At 42.3% G+C, this 22,390-nt stretch overlaps 1 protein-coding gene across 1 annotated transcript in view; it reads left to right on the top strand.

Annotated features, from left to right (window-relative positions):
• Nucleotides 1–22,390, top strand: part of ITGA5 (integrin subunit alpha 5) — a 94,631-nt gene that overhangs the window by 7,026 nt on the left and 65,215 nt on the right. Inside the window, exon 2 of the mRNA XM_070934994.1 lies at nucleotides 18,427–18,560. Coding sequence (XP_070791095.1) covers nucleotides 18,427–18,560 — 134 coding nt within the window. The remainder of the gene's footprint in view (nucleotides 1–18,426; nucleotides 18,561–22,390) is intronic.

Genomic DNA, 22,390 nt, shown 5'->3' with positions numbered 1-22,390 from the left:
GTTGCCCAGGCTTATCCTCACTGGAACATATCCCTGATGTTGGAATTAGCTTTGTTAGATGCACCAGGATGTCTGTCTGAATAAATCCTGCATTGTAAATGTTTAGAATGGAAATTTTTGGGGTTCACATCTTCTGAAAAGCTGATGAAGATCTGGCAGTGTTGACCTTAAAGCTTAGATCACTGGGTGGTGGATAACTATGAGAGAGAGCCAAATAAAACTCCCCCTGTTTAATCGTGGTATACCTCGAGTAGTAGATGTTAGAACAAACAAAGGTAATCATGTTTGTAAGAGTCCAAAGGCTCTTAACCAATATTAAAAAAACAACAACAACGGGACAACGATCTGATCCAGGGGATTTCTAAAGATGTAACCAGCATATTCTCCAGAAATACTCTGCATGTGCGTTTAGCCTCCTCTTTGCTCAGAGGCAATCCATGAAATAACAACATAATACAACGGTAGGGCTAGAACAGGTTCAAGAATTACAGTTCCTGTGTGCAATGTTTTCTGTTGCCTGGTGGAAATTGTTTCTAGCTTTTCTGTGGATTGCCTTTGCAAAGGTGAAATTTCTCTGTTCCCTCCCCAGTTAATTGGTAGCTCCGAGATGGGATGCTGGTAATGATTAGGTTTGTATTGAGGTGAGGGAAGAGAGAATGGAATGTATGGATTCAAATTATAGGAATCTCAACTACCTAGTAGATGGAATCAAGAGCTGTTAATTAGCTCATTGTACAGAAAAGGAGATGATAGCCAGGAGAGAGAAAGCAGTGTGTTACACATTATGATGTGCATGGGCAAGTGTCCCACCATGGCATGGTCTGCATGTTGCACGTTATACTACAAACTCAGGGGTTACACTCAGTTTAAGCATTTTAAATCAGAATTGATTTGTTCTGAAGCTACCGGTAATCACTAGTTGATTAGTTTGAGGGAAATGAAAAACAAGGGTGAAGTAGCCATATCCTAGGTTGATTGCATGGGTCGCCGATGGGAAGAGTAGAGGAGTAATTAGAATTTTGTCTGAATGAATTGTAATATGATAACCTGAACCAGGCCACAGAACTGGTATTTGTGTTCAGAATTAGTATACAAGCCATCTACATTCATTGTGAATTTTGAATTTGTGCAATCATGTGTCTGATTGCCATTGCATATATATATACAATGACGACGTTTTGACGAAGTCTCATTCGTCATCTTCAGGCTGGTGTTTTCGGCTTCGTGCTTCTAGGAACACACTCCCAGCCAATCAGAGCACAGCCAACCCTCCATCCAATCAGAGCACAGCCAAGTCCCCAACCAATCAGAACACACCTCCACCCAATCAGAACACAGCCAAGCTCCCACCCAATCAGTTCACACCCCCACTAGCAGTTAAAAGGAAGAAACAGCTGCGATTACACATTGCTCCTAGAAGCACGAAGCCGAAAACACCAGCCTGAAGATGACGAATGAGACTTCGTCGAAACATCGCCAAGACACTTCCAATTTTACGCGGGAGAAAACCCGAATAACCAAAGACCTACATGTGGTTTGCAGCTTGAGTTCCCTCAAACCCATTCCCCATCCTTCTCATGGGGTTGAATGGGTGGTAGAAATCAACAAAGGACTGTGTGTAGGGAAGTCCAAGGGGACTGGAGATATTGGCAGGGTGAGAGGGAACTAAATGAAGGATTAAAAAGAAAGCTCTTACGTTGGTTTAGAGTAGCACCCAGCCCTGCCATGGAAAGTGTGAATGATGTGGTAGGGCAAGTCCTTACATTGATTCTATGGTAGAATTGGAAGGAAGGCAGGGATTGTCTGATGCCAGTTTGGTCTTTGCTGATCCACTGGGGTGTGTTCCTCCTTTGCTTCACTGGCATGACCCCAAATGGCATCAGGCCAGAGTTGGCTTTGTGCCCTCTTTCCCTCTATCCCCCCCCACCCCCATGTGGTTTTATCTTCAACATAGACCCAACCCAGCATAGAAATCCTATTTCTGGAAGGACAAGACCAGGAGACACATAAACTAAGGAGGGTAGGCTAGCTGTACCTCATTGGTCCTAAATGTTTTCCATCTGCATTTGCTACTGAAAAAAAACCCCATCATTAACTTTTGCTAAGGGCAACCTCATTTGAGAGTGCTTTGACTCATTTTCCTTTCATATTAAGTGGCCACTTCAAAGCAAAGAAGGAGAGGGATGCCACCGGAGAAATGGCAACATTTGGGGCATGTACTTTCTTGGAATGATGTATGCTCGGCCTTATAATTCCCACCTCTCCTCTGATCAATAGGGCCAATGGCAGTACTGGCTGGGGAGGGGGAGTTGTAGCTGGTCACATCTTAAAGGAAGTGGCTGAGAAACGGGGATAGCTAGAGCAACGGGTACAGAGGGATTTGGCTTCTTACATCTCCCAAGAGACCTCTTAGCTGTGACTGATCTGTCTATGTAGGAGGTCAGGAAAGAACTTCTCCCTGACCTCTGGTCTGCTACTGGCCTCTCCTGACTTCAGCCTCTGACCTCTATCACCTCTCCTGCCTTCTTCATGTCAGATGTCTGAATAGGCTGGCTTCATCTTTAAGAGGCAGCTATGCCCACTAACCCAAACAGATTCCTTTGGACATGGTTGTGCCCTCTGGGCTTGCTTGCTCTCTTGTGCTCTTTGCCTTTCTTCCATGCCCAAACAGTGGCTTTGTCTAGCAAAGCTCAGCTTCAGTTGTTCATCAGCACTACAATTTGGATTGGCTTCCGAAAGTTTCCTCCTCCAAGCATGGGAATGTGGACTTGGAGTACCACAAAGCTGCCACTGAAAATCCATATCTCTCAGTCAAAAATATCAGTATAGGGCCACACCATCAGTGGTCTACATAGTTTTACAGAGTAATCATTGCTCTCTAGGTATCCATTTTCTCCTAAAATATAGCTTCCCTTGTGCCTCCTCACATAGGCTGCCATGAGTCCACCTAAGCTCCTCTGGAGTGCGCCCCCGCCCTCCCCCAATATTTCAGGTTGGGTTTGGGTGAGCACAGGGGGGAAGAAATGTTCCCTTTAATCTGCCAGTGAGTTTTATCTGCTAATGGGAGGAACAGCCCTGGATCCAGTGTCTGGAGCTTGCATTCTAAGGACATCCAATCACAGAATTAAATTGGGTTTAGTTGTTACTTCCTTTTCAAAATCCAGGTCACAATGGACACAGTTGCACACTGTGTCAAATTGTCGTTCCCAACAACAATTGTGGGAAAACAAGATTTTAAAAAAGAGCAAATAAAGTAATGTCATAGTTTGAGGACCTGCACTGCTGCACATTATAATAAGGATAACTGAGGGACTGACCTGGAAACAGGACGTTCATGGACATCCCTGCGTCTCCTGTAACACGTGCTGCTTTCCGGTCTGTCCAGCTGCTTTGTCTTTTTAATTCCTTTTTTTAGACTGAGGGAGATGAATTTCTTCTAGCAGCTGGGAGAAGCAAATGCTTATTGAATCCGGCCATTTATTTCTTAGTTTTAGTTCAATGCTACCTTTTTTTTTCTGTCATGGAAATCAAGTAGAATATATGTAAATTTAAAAATCAGAATAATCCAAAAATATTGGGAGGTTAAAAAAGTACCCAGAAAAAAAAATGCAGGAAAATATGTGTTTTCCTCTCAGTATTCCCTGCTCAGCTCCACTTATAAATTGCCATAAATTGGGGTTCGCCTTTTACCTCAATAGAAAAAGCTTTGAAAAACTAAGATTGTACACCTAATATATTTGCCATTTTCAAAGGACTGCTCTGTCCTGTTAGTATAAAAAGAGATCCATCCTTTTCTCCTCCAGGAGGAACATGTCTCTGTATGTGTGTGCAATCTAGAATGTGTGTGTAAACTGGGAATGATAGGTTGTGAAGTCTTCACTCCATCTGGAGGTCACAGGATTGGGGAAAGTTGTAGTAGCTTCTCAGGCTGTCTCCCTCCCTCTTTTGAAACTGAGGGTGATCAGTGGGTGGTGAGAAGGACTGAGAAAATGAAGGAGAAGGAAACTGATAGCATCTAAATGGCTCTGGCCTGGTTAGTTGAGAATTAGCTGTGGTAGGAAGCTGATACAAATTTGATATTCAAATGCTACGGTAGATTATATTTTCCCTACTTAAACTATTCCCAGCCTCTGAGTGCCAAAGGTTATGTTAAAAACAAGAGGCCAGGCTGCGTGCTTATTTAGGGGAGATAATTTGGCCATTTGGCTAAGAATAATCAATGATTTTATTATATATATATTTATATATTAATACCGTATTTTCCGGCGTATAAGACGACTTTTTAACACATGAAAATCTTCTCAAAAGTCGGGGGTCGTCTTATACGCCGGGTGTCGTTCTCCTGTAACCGAGCAGACCAGCCCGAAAGACTCTGACGAGCCTTAAATGGCTGTGGCGATCCAAGCTCTGAGATCCCAGCTTTGCCTGCTAATCAGGCAACTCAGCTGGGATCGCCAGAGCCCTGTAAAAGGAAAAAAGTTTTCCCCCTCCAGCTTGCTTACCTTAGCTGCTAATCGCAACGCTTGCCTTGCTTCGCTTGCCTGAATCCATTCCATCAGCAAGCCACTCCCTGCCTGCAATCAAGCAGGCAGGAGTTGTGGACTTCAACTCCCAGAATTCCTCAGCCAGCAAAGCAAAGCTGGCTGAGGAATTCTGGGAGTTGAAGTCTACAAGTCTTAAAGTTGCCAAGGTTGTAGACCCCTGTTCTATTGGGTAAGTTTTTTTCCCCTTTGGGAACTTTAAAAAAAATAGTTAATTGGGGGTTTTTTTTAGTTGTTCTTTTTTAGACCTAGCCATTTAAAGTTTAGGAAGTTTTAAATTTAGTTTTCATATAAAAATAAAAATAAAATAATATTTGTGCAGCTTTCTGAGATTTAGTGTGTTTCTGTAGTGTTTCACTCTAACTACACAAACACACAAAATCTCACAAAGCTGTTTGTGGAATTTTGTGTGTGTAAAGTGTGAAAGTTTTTTGGGGGGGGGCTTTTTGTGGCTGTGTGAGGTTCCTGCTTGTTGCAGGGGCCATTTTGGTTCTAGCACAGCTGCTTTTACATTGTGGGTGAGCCAGTTGTGTTGTGTTGTGTGTGTGTAAAGTGTGAAAGTTGTTTTTTTGGGCTTTTTGTGGCTGTGTGAGGTTCCTGCTTGTTGCAGGGGCCATTTTGGGTCTAGCACAGCTGCTTTTACATTGTGGGTGAGCCAGTTGTATTGTGTTGTGTGTGTGTAAAGTGTGAAAGTTGTTTTTTTGGGCTTTTTGTGGCTGTGTGAGGTTCCTGCTTGTTGCAGGGGCCATTTTGGGTCTAGCACAGCTGCTTTTACATTGTGGGTGAGCCAGTTGATGTTTTTTAATTTTTATTTGGTTTGCGTTGGAAGAGGGGTAGTCTTATACGGTGAGTATAGCCCAAACCCTATATTTTAACAGGAAAAGTCGGGGGTTGTCTTATACGCCCAGTCGTCTTATACGCCGGAAAATATGGTAATTTCTCCCAACAAACATATTGTGTCACATGTTTTTGGCGGCAACTTGCATTTTCCTATTCATGAAGTAGACTAAGAACATAGTAGCTGGACTGAATTTCCTTTATATTGGACCAGACCATTGGTGCATCTTAATGTGTGGAACCTACCTGAGAGTAAACAACTTGGTACCTTCTGGAAGTTTTGTACTTCCAGAGGATACCACGTGGAAGTGCTAGATATTGACCATGGGGCTTTTGTGGGCTAGTGATTAAGGCACTAAGCTGGAAACCAGGAGTCTGTGAGTTCTAGTTCCGCCTTAGCCATGTAAGTCAGTTTGGATGTTCTTGGACTTGTCACTCTCTCTCTGCCCATCTCACTTCACAGAGTAGTTGTTGGGGGGGAAAGAGGAGGAGGAGGAAGAAGAAGGAGTACAGGTAGTTCTTAACTAACAACCACAATTGAGCCCAAAATTGCTGTGGCTAAACTGTGGAGATGGTTTTCGTATCACAGTTGTTAAGTGAATTACTGCAGTTGTTAAGCTAGTAACACAGTTCTAAAGTGAAACTGGCTTTTCACTGACTTTACTTATCAGAAGAAGGTGACTGATCACATGACCCAAGGACACGGCAACTATCATAAATACGAGCCAGTTGCCAAGCGTCCAAATTTTGATCACATGACCATGGGGATGCTGCAGCGTGAAAAATGGCCACAAGTCACTTTTTTCAGTACCACTGTAACTTTGAACGGTCACTAAACGAAAGGTTGTAAGCCGAGGACTACCTGACTGTACTAGGTATGAGTAAGTTTATAAAAAAATAATAAAAGTCGGATTTAAAAACATCTAAAAGCAGCCACTCTGCCACAGCCTTCCATATTCCTTTACGACTCAGAAAATAAGCTGCTTTCCCCTTTCCCAGGAAAAACATTTAGCTTTCTTTACATGCCATTATTATCATCAAAGGCCTTGCAGGGGACCAGTGGCCTTTCTAGCAGGTTGCAGATTAACCAGGGCTGTTTAGCTTGAGCTATTGATTCACCCACCTGAGAACAGCGGTCCTCTTCAGAGAATGGCCCTGGCCCCAGGGCAGGCGCAACCCCACTGTCAGATTTATTTGGCTTCCTGGCATGTGACCGAGAGGAGGCCCAGATTGTGGCAGACAAGGATGGGGAGGAAGCCTTTGGCTGTCTAAGCAGAAGCCACTCTGTTTATCATCTTCTTTTCGTGCTTGGCGAGCCGCTCTTAATGATAATATCTGTTTGAATAACCCTACCAGTGCCTTATGCCTCCAGACTGCCTTTAAAATGGAAATGTGTGATAAACTAAGGATTTAAGGGAGTGTTTTGCCTCCCGATGTACATGGGGGTAGCTAGACATGTTGCTGATGGGTAGGAATGAAAGTCAGTGGGATACTTTCTCTGATGTCTGGGTTGCAAGGAAGTACCTGGGGCTGAGCAAACTCACCTGTACAGAGCAACACCTGTCCTTTGAGATGGCAGCAACCCGACTGGGCAGCTCATCTCAGCACCATCCCTTCATGTGCCTCACCTGTGATCAGTGGTGCATCTCAAGCACTTTGCATGCCACATTTAATGACTTTACTCCCCCTTGTCTTTGGATGGCCGTGGGTGTCCTTTCCCTTCCTTGCTCCCCCATCCTCAGACGGCCTTTTCAGAGTGACCAGCTGCTGTTGTTGCTGCTGCATTCCTGATAGGTGAGAACAAAGGTGTTTCTTTTTAAGTCCTAGTCGCTTTGTTTCAGTACATTCACTGTGGCACGTTTTTAAATTCCTGCATATCACAACATAGTCATGACCATAGGGAATCAGTGGGAAATATTTTTATTATTATTATTATTAGAAATATTTTTAGCCTGGCCATTAGCTAAAGGACCTTGTTTGGGGAGGGGGGGTGTCACAATCAAAATTGGGTTACAAGGCAGAGTAGAACACCAGGCAAAATATGTAATAATTTAAAGGTGAATCAGGGCTTTGTGAGTTTTGAAGTGCTTTGGAAGGAGAAGGGAGGGTTTGAGCATGCATGGGCAATATCCCTGGATGCTCCAGCAAATGAAATGTATCTTTTTCTGGGATGGTGTTACATCTGCAAGCACAATCCAGAAAAGACGCAGCTGCTTTATAGAATGTACTAAAAGAGTGACACCCCGCCTTGGAGCATCTTATAAATGCAAAGCATTGCCTAGCCTTAACAGCAATTGTAATGACCCTGATAGAGAAACCTTTAAGAAACAGAAACTATGCGTGGAGGCATCCTAAATAATTTTTCTCCTCTAAATATCATCTGTGAAGCCCTAAGTGAGTGAATTCCATAATAAAATCAGTAAGGAGTCCCTCTGGATTTTACTCCACTAGTTGTTGCCAACTAGAGAGGGTGATTCTCAACTCCATTTCAAGGCCCTTGACCCGTGCTGTCTGAACACATTTCCACAGTCATGTGGCCATCATGACACCATGCACCACTGATACCTTCCCACCAAAGTGGTACCTGTTTATTTACTTGCATTTGCATACTTTCAAACTTCTAAGTTGGCAGGAGCTGGGGCGAGGACGGGAACTCACCCTGTCACATGATACCTGGGTCTCAAACCTGGGCTGCCGATTTTCCAGCTGACAAGCTCAGTGTCTTAAACGCTGAGCCACCAGAACCCCAATGAAATCAGTAGCAGGTCAAAAGTGCCCCTGTTATCTCCAAGAGCTGTTAGATACAAAGAGTGAAAATGACAACACCTCCCCCACACCCAGCAAGCCAGAGATGAAACACAGGGAAAATTTCCCAAAATCTTTTGCAAAATAAAGGTATATTTTGCTGAAAGTTTAATAAAGGTTAGGTTTGCATGTCACAAATCATACAATAGTTAAGCAACAGTTGCTCCCTGATGATGTCCCATGGGCATATACTGGCTTGTCTCTTGAATATAGTTTCCATCTACTGGTACCCATCCATTGTAGGCATGTGGTTTCCATTCATGTCTTAACAAGAATGGAATTCTTTAACAAGAATGGATTCAACTAGTCTACTAAACGTAAGTTAACATATCACAAATCATGTATACTCTCCTAGGTTGGAAGCAGTGTCTCGGTGCCTTGCATATGGATGATATCAGTAATCAAGAGCAATGGATATAATAGGATGTAGAGACATTGTTAGCTCTTGCTATACACAGGCAACATGTAACAAGCAGAAATAGAAAGATGTGTATATCCTGTGTTTTTATGGGACCACCATAGTGTGGGGATGGGTTTGTGGACGTGGAATGATCTTCTTGAAAGTAGAAAGCTGAAACCCCAAAGCTTGGGTTTGAGGTTGGCATCACTAGCCCTGAAAATAAATTCATTGCTTTCCCACATCTTTCAAAAGTCAGGATAGGATACAGCATGTAAAATGATCGCATGGCGGTTTCTGGAAGCAATTTTTCACAGTGAGTTAGATTACAAGACGATGGCTTATTCACTCAGAACACTGGCTCTGAAAGTATTGGAATCTGGTTTTATCACTTCTCGCTTTGGCCTCGTCATCTCTGTGCTCACATGTTCCCATTTGAGACCAGGGCACTGCTACTGTTTTGTAGCATTCCCATTTCCTCCTATGTAAAATTCCTTTTAACAAACTGGAACAGGATTGAGTGGCTTCCTCAGGAAGCAGGATTCTCAGGTAACCATTCAAAAAAGAAAGAAAGAAAAACACTCCACCAGGATTGTAGTCCCAACATTTCATGGAGATGCCAGTTTGGAGAAGGTTGGGTATGTGAGTATGGGTTTGGGCCAGGAGTGAAATGCTCCCAGTTTGGACCAGATTGCCTGATCCGGTAGTGATGGTGGCGGGTAGTTCAGAGAACTGGTAGCAAAAATCCCTGCCACCGCCCCCCCCACCCAGCTGAGCTGCGCAATCATCAGAGGCTTTTTTTTTCTTTTAAAAGCATTTTTTCTACAACCTCTTCGGCCGAAAAAATGCTTTTAAAAGTAAAAAACAAACACCTGATGATCGTGGGGCTCAGCGGGGATCGTCAGAGGCTTTTAAAAGCATTTTTTTCTGCAACCTCTTAAGGTTGTAGAAAAAAATGCTTTTAAAAGTTTTTTTTTTAAAGTTGGCCACGCCCACCCAGTCACATTACCCCCCCCACCAAGCCACGCCCACAGAACTGGTAGTAACAAATTTTACATTTCACCACTGGTTTGGGCCAAAAGAGATCCCAAGAAAGGTGGAAGGTCTTTGGTTATTCGGGTCTTCTCCCACGTAAAATTGGAAGTGTCTTGGCGACGTTTCGACGAAGTCTCATTCGTCATCTTCAGGCTGGTGTTCTCGGCTTCGTGCTTCCAGGAGCAATTTGCTCCTGGAAGCACGAAGCCGAGAACACCAGCCTGAAGATGACGAATGAGACTTCGTCGAAACGTCGCCAAGACACTTCCAATTTTACGTGGGAGAAGACCCGAATAACCAAAGACCTACATACAAACACCCGCGAAAACCTGAGAAAATATATATATATATATATATATATGTATATGTATATGTATATGTATATGTATATATATGTATATATATATATATATATATATGTATATGTATATGTATATGTATATGTATATGTATATGTATATGTATATGTATATGTATATGTATATGTATATATATATATAGCGCTAGATAACATCTGGATGGTTAGCAACCACAATTAGCTACTTTGGGAAAACAGAGAAGTGTGGGGAACAAAGGGATGATGGTGAGCATAAGGGAATATGTCAGAATTTAGGCAAACTTGGAATTGTCCTTCATTCAGATAAAGAGTGAATTAACAAAAGAAGATTCCATAGTTTGTTGGGAAAAACAGTGACAAACACTTCCCTATGGTTGTCAAAAAGTATGAATGTGTTATGTGAAATCCCAAGGAGTCAAGCTTGACTTAAGCAGACATCACTTTTCTAGTGTCATTGTGGGGCTCTTCAATATAATTTCCTTGCTCAGAGTGGAAACTGCAGTGTTAATTCTTTGCCATTGTGATGTTCAGCAATCACTCGGGTAAGCTCCAGAGGGAGTAGAGGTCATGCTTCCTGGAGTCATCTAAAGTGGGCCATGTTTATTTGTCACATACATTTCTGTTGTGCCTCAGTGCCAAAGAATACAAGGGAATGGGTAGTATAATCCTTCACTCTTCTTTTTCCTCGTAACACCTCTACGTAATTAATTGTTGTTTCCTATTTTGCTTTGTCTATATATTTTTTTTCTCAACATGGACAAACAACGACAAATAACAGTACAGTGGGTATCTTAATAATAAGAAATCAGCTTAAGACAGAAACTTTTGTTGTACAACAGATATTTTGCCCTGATTTGCAGCTGTTATTTAATATTCAACTTTGGCTGTAAAATCAAAATAATCTTAAATTTACAGTATTAACATCAACATTTTAAATCATAGTTAATGTTGATATAATACCTCTTTAAATCCTTAATCTTGTGTAAAGATTAAAATGGCAATAATCGCTAGTCGACACTTTGAAATATCAGTGTTTCAAGTAATGTAATGTATTAGGTATGTCTTATAACAATATAATAACACTTTTTTTAAAAAGAGTAACTGAACATAGAGATGGTGACTGTTGAAATACCACCCAAGCAGTTTCTTGCTAAATGGGAACCTGAACTAGGGTTTCTGTATTTCAAATGGGGCTCTCTAACCACTAACCCACACTGGAATGAATTTTTATACTGAAATGCTGAGCCTGACCCTCTTTTGTTTTGAAGGCAAATTGAAGGCAAAAGGAGAAGGGGGTGGAAGAGGATGAGATGGTTAGATAGTGTCATTGAGGCAGTGAGGATGAGTTTGGGCAGACTCCAGCAAACATTGGAGTACAGGGAGGCCTGGCATGCTACGGTCCATGGGGTCGCAAAGAGTTGAACACAACTTGACAACTGGACAACAACTCAGGGTTATACAGGACTAGGCACGTTAGCTTAAAATGTTGCTACTGCCTTTTTCTTGAACCAAACAAAGCTTGGCTTTTACATTCAAGTTTCTAAGAAATGTCTCTACAGAGTTAATTTTATTTTATGCATTGAATATTTCCCCAGTTCATCTGACAGTTTTTCTGATCACAGAAGTCTTTCCTCTTTGAAACTAGAAGCAGAGTAACATCTCTCCCAGGGGCAGGTCAAAGGATTGAGTCTTGTGTGGGCAGTGGAAGGGATTAAGTTTTTCTCTATTTGAACTCCAAAAGCTCAAAGGGACTCCACAAGTTTGAAGAGAGGTTAAGTGCCCCAAAGTTATAAAAATGAATTTATAAACCAAGTATTATCTTTGTTATGATAAAATATAAATTCCATAGATGTTCATTGGCATACCAACTTAATCCTTCTCTTTGAAACCCATCCTAGGCTAATATCTTCTGTTATTTCTAGAATATTGTATGTTCGTATTTTGGCATGTCTGCAGTAAAATTCAACAGTGAAGGTACCTTATTGCCAAAGAATGCCTCTCCATATGATATGGGAGGCAGGGGCCAAGTTACTGGACGGTCCCCAGTACAAAACAAACATAAAAGCAACATGGATGGATATTTGTGAGAACATTCTGTGTTCATATATACTTGAGATTATATTCCACATAATCATCATGGTTTTGTACAGACTGTCATGTTTTACCTGGGATGTATAGGATCACTAAACCAATCCTCTTAAGGTTGTACATCTCATATGCCTTCCTGTTACAATCAGGAAGGCAACTTTTCTGTTGACAAGGTATACAGGAAACAGTGGTTTTTTTGCAATAGAGGAACTGAACCTTCAGAAACCTTCTGAATCTTTCTCTTAAAAATCAAAAACCTTGCATAGTGTCTGGAAAAAGTGAGAGCCAACCCAGAGGCTGATGTGTTTTTAGCTCTGTCAGTGTATATGTAACTATGCAGCAGCAGTGGGCAACCTGTGCCATCTGCCCCACAAACCATTAATCATTTGATGGCCAAGCTGCAGGGATCTAGCTTCACTGGGATAAAGGAGTATGGCCCAAGACCAAAATCTTCTGTGGGTGGGTGGGATATCAAGAAGATCAAAAGAGCACCGTGCCAACGTGATGCAAGATCCTCTGCCTTTTGCATGTGCCATTGGCCATGCATGCATGAAAGGGGTGAAGTTTGCACCATAGCACTGCTTTTAGCATTTTAATGAAACCTGGAGATCTGGTGGATGCCACTGCATAAAGCTTCCTTTTTCCCCCGAGAAATTAATCTTGTGTTATTACAGTCTTGTGGACCTAGAGAATAACAATGCTGCCATTTTGTCCTCCTTCACTTGATGGTCAAAGAAGGCCCCAGGTAGAGCTGTGCAATGCTTCAGACCCCCAAATTAAAAGATGCTTAGCATGGAATGTCACTCAAGTAGTATTTGTCTATTCTTTCTTCTACCTAATCAGTGTTTTCCCGGAATTGTACTACGGAGAGCAGCTATGCAATCCCGGGAAAAGATGCAGCTGATTGCAGATAGGCGCTGTGCAAACCTCCCTGGGTGTCCTAAAGCACTTTTTGGTCTTTGAATTCAAAGTGTTGCAGAGCTCTGGTAGACAGCACCTTCTAGATTACTCCCTGATCTCTTATTTTATAAGCCGTTCTTGCATGGAAGATTGTTCAGGTCTGCAGTTACTGGCAAAGGTCTCAATTGCCAATGCTGCCCCCCAGAAGTGTCTGTCAGGAGCATGGAGCTACATACTTCCCACCTACATCAGGTAATGCAGGATAGGCAACCTGGCACTTTCCGTAGAGGTAGCCACGTTTGGTTTGTAATTCCTGAAATTTCTGCTCATTTGCCACTCTGATTTTCCTGTCTAAGGAGTTGTAGTCTGAAATACCTGCAAGTAGCCATTTTGCTTTGAAAGTGCTCACGTACTGATTTTCATCAAACTTGAGTCCTATAATGGGGACAGTGGGAATTGCAGTGTAGGCAACAGCTGGAGACCAGACTGAGAAAAATGGTAGATATTTCCTGATGCTGCAGAGTTCTTTTTAAGAGCCCTGCTATATTATAGCAGAAGCATATCATTTAGTTGAGTGTCCTGCTTTCCCACATTGTCTAAGCCAGGGGTGTCAAACTCAATTTCATTGAGGGCTACATCATGGTTGTGTTTGACCTCGGGGGGCCAGGGGGGATGTCCAGGGTGGGCACATCCAGCTCAATGTCATGTATATCTAGGGCACCTGTGGTGGCCGGGACAAGGGGCACCCCCAGGCTCCGTTTTTCCTAGCAGAGGCACCACAGGCCAGTCCTTCACTGTTTCCAGGGCAGCCCCATGGGCCAGATCTAAGCAACCTGTGGGATGGATCTGGCCCACGAGCCTTGAGTTTGCACCCCTGGTCTAAGCAGTTGTCTGTGGGAAGCCTTCAGGTGCTGCCCTTTTCAGCTATGATTAACCTTAACCCAGAAACAGGTACTGAGAGCTATGGTTTTTAGCTATCATTTTGCAACAAACTGTTCACAAAACGAAGTGAGCATTTAATGCTACAAGTGAGTGAGAAATCAGCTCCCAAAGGGGAAGAGCTATGAGTATGATCTCTTCACTCCATCAAAGATGATAATGAAGGGTAATAACCATCTCCAACTTGCTGCCCTCCAGATGTGTTGGATTAGAAGTCTTGGAAAGTAACCGTGCTAGTTGGGAATTCAGAATATTGTTCCTCTATCTTAAGGGCCATCCCACTAGGAAAGACCAGTGTAAATGTTATAATCCAGAAGAGGGAAATCTAAGGAATCCAGTTGTTCTTCCTATATTTGGTTTCCATGTGATTATATCCATAACATCTTCCCTTGTATCCAGCTTACTGAGATGCATGGTTGACTTTCTGTTGTGTGCATACAGTATCTCTTGGATGTTTACCTTCTGTCATAACAAAGTAGTTTATAGGAAGGAAGACCTTTGTTCCTCAGTGCTGATGTTACCTTTCGACCTTCAGCTGTTCTGTGTAGTGTGCACCTGCATGCCCATCTGGAACCAAAGAGGGAGAGTGATGAATTCTGATGTCTCCACTGCCTGTCTTGGTGCCAAGAAGATTAGCTGGAGCTCAGCAAACAGAGTAGATAAAGACCTCAGACATGGCAGGTTGTACTGTTTACCTATAGGAAGGTTAACATTGTCTGGTTGATGAGTTGGAGAAGGGAAAAATCAAGCCTACCTTTGGATCCCATTCTCAATGCTCTGAAGTATGGTACCAGTGCTGAATTAGGAGTAGAATAAAATAAGCTAGAAGGGGCTTCAGAGGTCTTCTAGTCCAGCCCTCTGCTCAAGCAGGAGAATCTATACCAATTTAGATAAGTGACTGTCTCTAGACTCTTCTTAAAAACCTCCAGTGAAGGAACACCCACAATTTCTGGAGGCAAGCTGTTCCACTGGTTAATTGTCCTCACTGTTAGGAAGTTTCTCCTTAATTCCAGGTTGCTTCTCTCTTGGATTAGTTTCCAACCATTGTCCTGCCCTCTGGCGCTTTTGAGAATAATTTCACCCCCTCTTCTTTGTGGCAGCCCCTCAAGTACTGGAATACTGCTATCATGTCAACCCTAATTCTTGTATACTTTAGACTAGCCAAGCCAAGTCCTGCAGCCGTTCCTTATATGCTTTAGTCTCCAGGCCCTTGATCGTTTTAGTTGGTCTTCTCTGAACTTTTTCCAAAGTAGGCACTGAATTTAAATCTTAATTCCTATTTTGATACCAGTGAGAGCTCAGACTTGGGCTATCTTATCTAGAAGAGCGTGCTTCATTATCTCACGTCCCCCAGATCTTGTACTTTAATTATTAATATAGATTGCAAGTCTAAACATGATGTTATGTGTTATTGTAATCCTTTATTAAGAAAGGTTTCCTTAAAAGTGAATTATGTTAGAGCACAGCCTTTAGCCACATTCTTATTCATTATTAATGGATTGATAAAAAGTAATTTTGCATTCTGTGGAAAAGGATTCCTTTGTTCTTGTCTTATCTTTAGCATTGTTGGGGGAGGAAACTTTGGGAGATGGCATTCCTGCTACACTCTGCATGATGAGTGAGAATTTTTTTACCCAAGCTAAGTTCAGGTTGGGAACATTTCCATGATCACAGCTACTGATTGTGCCATTCAATGGTGGAAGGTCTTGGTTTCTGAGACCTGGTTCAGTCAGGTGGTTCTGCCTAAGAATCAAACTCTGTAGGACTTCTCCAGGTGTTGATGTTTGCAAGCCAGACCACAACTGCAGAAGAAATCAAACTCCATTTAGGAATCCTGCAGAACGTTTGCATCCAAGTCCCTTTGTTCACTTCCACGTATCCTGCTACATGGATTTTGAGCTGGAGAGAGTGTACTACATGGAGATACATGGCAATGGATGGGAATTAATCAAGGAGAGAATCAACCTAGAACTAAGGAGAAATTTCCCCACAGTTAGAACAATTAATCAGTGGAACAACTTGCCTCCAGAAGTTGTGAATGCTCCAACACTGGAAGTTTTTAAAGAGGTTGGACAAATCTGAAATGATGTAGGACTTCCTGCCTGAGGAGTGGGTTGGACTAGAAGACCTCCAAAGTTCCTTCTAACTCTTCTTATTCTGTTATTCTGAGATTTGACTTGCTCTGCGGGTAAAGCTATGCTTGATATCATTGATACATTTTGCTCTAGGATGCCAAACTATTTTTGAAGGGGGAATTGGCTCCTCTTTTTCGGTTTCCGTTTTTCATTCTTCTTTCTCCTCATCCCAGGTTTATAATTCTTAAGGTTCTCAGAGGTATGAGGTTTTCTGTCAAAAGTTTGAAGACAGGCTGGGAATCTTTGCACATTTCTCTCAATAACATATGCGTTGGTTAGTATTTGGCGGCCGGCCCCCCACAGAGATTGAAATGGGAGATGGTTTGAGCTCCCACAGATAACTGTAGCATCAAATGCATCTGGCAGGTTTACAGGAAAGAGGCTGCCAAGGCGGAGATTCTCTTTTCTATCCTGCCTGTCCTCTCTGCTTTCCTACTATGGGACTTCCTCGGCCACTATGGAGTATTTTAAGCTCTTTCCCAGGCCTGTGGGCCCCAGGAGGGGTGGATTCACTGCCTGCTTGCAGCTGCTGAACCGTACACCTGACTGCCTGCACAAGGATCCTTTGTCCTGCACCAGGGAATTCTGTGGTGGTGGGGGAGAGTGAGTAGAGGGTAGAAAGGGTAGTTTGAAGGGAAATAGGGAGGTAGTCAGGAGTTGAGGAGCCGAGGAGGAGACTGGAGTGAAATGTGCCTCCATTTTACACAACCTGTTCCTCCCACACAATCCAAAGATATTAACTAATCTGCAGGTATTCTAAAAGAAAGGGATCTATCTGTCAGTTCTCACCTAGGGGAAGTGCATTGCAAGATGTACTAAGAGGGAGGGCAAGAAATCTCCCTGTGGAGCTCTATGCTAATAACACTGTATGGATTTAATAGTCCAGAGGCCTCAGGAGGCCTCTTGTTAGCAAACCAGAGCAGAAATCATAATACCATCACACAAAAACAATTCCTTGGCAGAAGATCTGGTGCTTAGAGTGGCTTCAGTTCAGTTTGGGTGCAGGGTTAGAAATGTGGCTTCACTCAGGAGTTAGAATTAAACTGGAAGGTAAGCCACTTTGGCCCATAATCCAGCCTACTTTGCCCCACTCCCAATTTGTAAGGAATTGGGTAGGAGTCAGTAAAGGTATTGAGAGAAAGGACTTGGTCTGTTCTGCCTTAAATTGCCTCTTGAAGAATGAGATCTCAGCCACTGGTTCCCAGCTTGTTGCCTCATTAGATGGTGTCCAGAATTCCCACCTTGACTTTCTCAAAGATGACTCACAAAGCCCTATCTTCCTATTTACTTATTCCTCAGATTTTTATCCCTTGTCAGAAAAAAAGAGGGAGTAGGGAGAGATCATTGAGTGAGGGATATTGATCAGATGATACAAGAGGGCGTGGATATCAAATTGCCAAGGGATGGGAAATGCAGTGCTGCTTGCCTCCGTTCCTCTACCTTGTTCAGCAGATGCTCAGGCCACATCCTGACCAAGTAGTTTTAGGAGGCACCTTGTCCTAATCCAATTTCCTATTCCAAGATTCAACCTTCCATTAAAAAAAAAAGTTCATTCCAATTCAAAACTACTATACGTTCTTCATTCCAAGTGAATTTAGCAGCTTGGCCCATTTTTGTTCATAACGGCTTCTGAGTTTGCAAAGTTTGGGAGAAGGTTACGCGTTGATCAGAACCTTTAAACCCAGGTTTGTCATCAAGTTTCCTGCCTATGTAAGTGATAACCATAATATTCTAAACAAAAGTTTATTTTATCTGGGGTAGTGAGGAGTAAGTAGCTCTCTGAAGGACAAGGGTCTCCTGATCAAAGACCAAATTGCGTTTCTTAGTTTCTATTGTATTTTTTGTGGGCAGCCAAATCCTGCAGTTTAAAAAAAAATATCGCTCTCACATTTATTTGTATTCACTTATTTCAGTTATCGTCACCTTTTCCCTAATAATGAGTCCGGGGTGTGGTGATGGTGGTGGTGGGGAGAACCAATAAAAATGCACCCAAAAGAAAGCTATTGAGAAACCAAGAGGTATGACATGTTTTGCCTTTCATCATCTACTTTAAAGAGGAAGGCATTAAAAGGGGTATGGATGAGTTTTCTGAAAACACTATTTTATTCTCCAGGAAAGGTCTGCGCCAAAAGATACCTTCTACTCTTTTCTCCATGTTGCTCAGCCTCTGCAGCTACTAGTTCAGTTTTGCCTAGTGGTTGGGCTGGCCATAATTGGCACCACTCAGCCTGTGGTCCCTGGTACCCTGTGCTGGCATGCATAGAAAACTCACACTGTCAGAAGCAGATGAGTTTGTTGGTAATATTCTTGCAAGAAAAAGATGATATAGAAGAGCTTTGCTTTGCTTTGCTTTGCTGTAGTGAGTTTCTGGATTGGCCTCCCTTACTTATACCTGTCTCTTTTTCCTTTCAGTGGCAGCATCCTTGTCGGGGCACCCAAGGCTGAAACAGACCACTCAGAAATTACACAAGGAGGTGCGGTTTTCTATTGTCCCTGGCATCTTGGCAACAACAGCTGCACAACCATTGAATTTGATAGCAGCAAAGGTAAGATGGGTTGATCTCAGGGGAAAGGCTAGCTACCTGCCTGTTCTTCCTTCTAAATTTGCTGTTCGATATCCTAGATCGGGTGTCAAGTTCAAGGTCCATAGGCCGCATCCGGCCTGCAGAATGCTTAGATCTGGCCCGCGGGGAATGCGCGGAACAGCGACGGACCAGCCCACAGGGCCTCTGCAAGTGAAAATGGAGCTCTGTTTTTGCTGGCAGAGGGTTGCAAGAGGCCACACCCACCCCAGCCACGCCAGGGGCGGGTTTCAAAACCCTTCACTACTGATTCGCTTGTGGGTGCTCGTGCGTGCGTGCAACTAAGAAGCGTCCAGGCGGGTGGGCAGAGCCTCCCGCCACGCTACCAGTTTGCCTGATCTGGGCGAACTGGTAGCAACCCATCACTGGGCCATGTCCACCCCAGGTCAAACACAACCTTGATGCGATCCTCAATGAAATCGAATTCAACACCCCTCTCCTAGACCCTGATGTAACTCACGTTCCACTCAGGCTCATTTTCTTCCTTTTACTGTTTTAGATCTTATTTATCAGTGTGGTTTTCCTACATCAACAGATTTTGCTGAACTATAAATTCAGGCATCCTGAGTCGATAGTGAGGGATGTCAGGAATTGTAGTTTAGCACAAAAAAAAAAAAAACACCATCTAAACTTCAGAGCACTTTTTTGTATTTCTAGGGGAATAGCCTGGCAAAGCTAGGCTGTATTGGTTTGTTGGGAAAACCAAGAAAATGTTTGGAAATCTGTCATCTCTAGCCAGCTTTTGCTGCTACTATCTCTAATCTGGAATGAAGCCCCTAGCAAGTCTGCCAGCAACATATACTTAAAATATAATTGGATGCCGATGTTGACTGCCAAGCCTATTAAGTTGATGCGGCACTCAGCACTCATTGTCATTTATAAGATGCAGACACTATTTCTCTATCTGATTCTGAGTAAAGTCTGCATTCAATTTGATAGTGCAAATATTAGAATAGAATAGAATAAAATACAATAACAGAGTTGGAAGGAACCTTGGAGGTCTTCTAGTCCAACCCCGTTTGGGCAGGAAACCATATACCATTTCAGACAAATGCTTGCCCATTAGTTGTTCTATATTAGCCTAGGACTCCCTTCCTAGGCATTTCTGGCTGGGAGAAGGTGTGCAAGAAATTTGGTCTATGTTAAGACCTCAGTGAAATTTTGGGTGTTCAGCTACAACTGATTGCCGCTTCAGAATCTAATGCCTGATTTGCTAAGTACGCATTAAATGAAAATCTGCAAAGGTATTACCCTGTCCCAACCTGATGCCTCTTCTGATGTATTTGAATGCAGCTTCCAGCATCCCCAGTTACAATTCTAGCGTGGTACCTTTGGAAAGCAACAAGCCACTGCTGGCTGCTCTCAATTCTTTTTCTCCGAGTGGTCCTTTTTATTGGTTTATAATATAGAATATAAAAATACAAAAACAAATAATAGGAAAAACAGGGGAGGGAAAAGGAAAGGGAAAAGTGTAGAAAAGAAGGGGAAAAAGAAAGAAAAGGCATTGACTTCCAACTCCCTTTGATGCAGTAGAATAAAACAGTAACATCAAACCTCAACTTTTTACTTTTACATAATAGTATAATTCTCTCAATTCTTTTTCTGTCTCACCTGATTGAACTATCAGTTGCAAACAGGAAGTTCAGTGCTACCACTCTTCTTGCCCATCTGTGGTTGCTTAGCAGCAAAGGTCCACCCTTTTCCTTCCTAGGTAGCTTAATGTAATAAAAACAACAATAGCTACTGATTGGCCCTGTTGAACTCAGAAGGGAATGAAGTATTGTTGAATGTCAGGATCCTGATTTTTGCCCTAACTGACTTTACCGCCTTAAGAGATTAATGGGGTGAAACTGTCAAGGAGGGGGATCAGATTCATATTTTTACATAAGGATCCCCCTTACTGTTCAAACTCAAGAAATACAATCAGAGAGTTTTTATATATGGTGCTTCTCTCATTCTATTGGGGGGGTGGGAAATGGTACCTGCCGATATTCTCCTTGTTTTATGCTGATACCAAAAACATAAGAGGGTATAGGTGGCCTTCAATTGATGATCATTTGTTTAATAATGGTTCAGAGTTACGGTCGCTTTGGAAAAATGATGGTTCGAAGTTACAACCGTCGCCTCACTCTTGCGATCATGTGATTGCAATTTGGGCATTTGCAACCTGGCTCACATGTACAACGGTTGCAACATCTTGTGATCATGTGATTGAGCCGTGGTGGTGCAGTGGTTAGAATGCAGTACTGCAGGGCTAACTCACTGCTCACTGTCGGGAGTTCGATTCTCATTGGCTCAAGGTTGACTTAGCCTTCCATCTTTCTGAGGACCCAGATTGTTGGGGGCAGTATGCTGACTCTGTAAACCGCTTAGAGAGTAAAGCACTGTGAAGCGGTATATAAGTCTAAGTGCTATTGCTATTGTGATCGTGATTTGTAACTTTCTGCAAGCAAAGTCAATTGGGGAAGCCAGATTCATTTAACAACCAGGTGATTGGTTTAATGATCACACTGATTCACTTAACAACAACAATAAAAATGGTTGTAAAATTGGGGCCTATCACATGATGAAATTGTGGTCATAAGTTGAGGACTATCTGTATATCTTTTGGCCAGGATGCTGTCATTCTTCAAAGATTTCTTTGGCGTGGGAAGAAATTATTTTAGGGGTCTGAAATTTCAGTATTTCTGTCAATCTGATTTAAAGTCTTACATTTCTAGATGTATAGATTGATTTATAGACTAACTTTATAAACTTTAAGCAGTTGTAGAGATTGGTTTGTAGACTGAAATACTGTATATACATATTTACTATATAAAGGTCATCCTTGTTTAGCAATTACAACTGGGATCCGCAATTCAGTCTTTAAGTGAAGTAGTCACTAAGTGAAACTGACTGGGCTTACCATATTACTTCAGCTTTCCTTTGCTTTACAGACCCATGAAAGTCATAAATATAAAGATTTATCCTAAGGTTACTTTTTCATTGCCATAGTATCTGTGAACAGTCACTAAACAAGGCAGTTGATAAATGACGTTTAGATGTACTTTTAGATGTATAGATTGGTTTACAAACTGAATTCTATAAACCTATAGATGCATAATCTATAAACCTGTAGATATATAGACTGGTTTATAGATGTATATCTATATATTTATAGACATATAGACCGGTTCATAGACTTATATCTAAATTTTGTAGTATATAGACTTAATCTATAAATCTATATAGATTTATAGTCTGAATCTATAAATCAGGCCTGTCATACACAGGCCACGCCCACCCCAGTTCCACAAAGGCAAAAAATGTTGCGACACATATATGTCACGTGACGTGATCGAGTTTGACACCCATGCTATAAATCAATAGATTTATATCCTGCCTTTCCTTCAGGAGTTCAAGGTGACATACCTTATAATTTCTCTTCCCACGTTCCTCACAACAACAACTCTCTTGAGGTAGGTTGGACTGAGAGAATGAGTGGTCCAAAGCCCAGGAAGTTTCTGTGGTTCAGGATAGACTTGAACCTGGGCCTCCCTAATACTAGCCCAATACTTAGATCTCTACGCCATATTGGCTCTCAAATACAGCATTTCTCAATCTCAGCCACTTTAACACGCATGAACTTCAACTCCCAGAATTCATGCTGGCTGGGGAATTCTGGGAATTAAAGTCTCACACATCTTAAAGTTGGTGAGATTAAGAAAACCTTTCCTAATGGATGTCAGGTTAATTTTAGGACCAAGGATAGCACAAACAAGCCATCTCTGGAAAGGCAGATTATAGTGCAGTGT

This window comes from Pituophis catenifer, unplaced genomic scaffold (assembly GCF_029215685.1).
Source record: "Pituophis catenifer annectens isolate HBS135680 unplaced genomic scaffold, rPitCat1.0.hap2 SCAF_2, whole genome shotgun sequence".
NCBI classification, from domain to species: Eukaryota; Metazoa; Chordata; class Lepidosauria; order Squamata; family Colubridae; genus Pituophis; species Pituophis catenifer.
The sequence above is the reverse complement of the archived record's forward strand: the minus strand, read 5'-3'. Positions and strand labels throughout refer to the sequence as shown.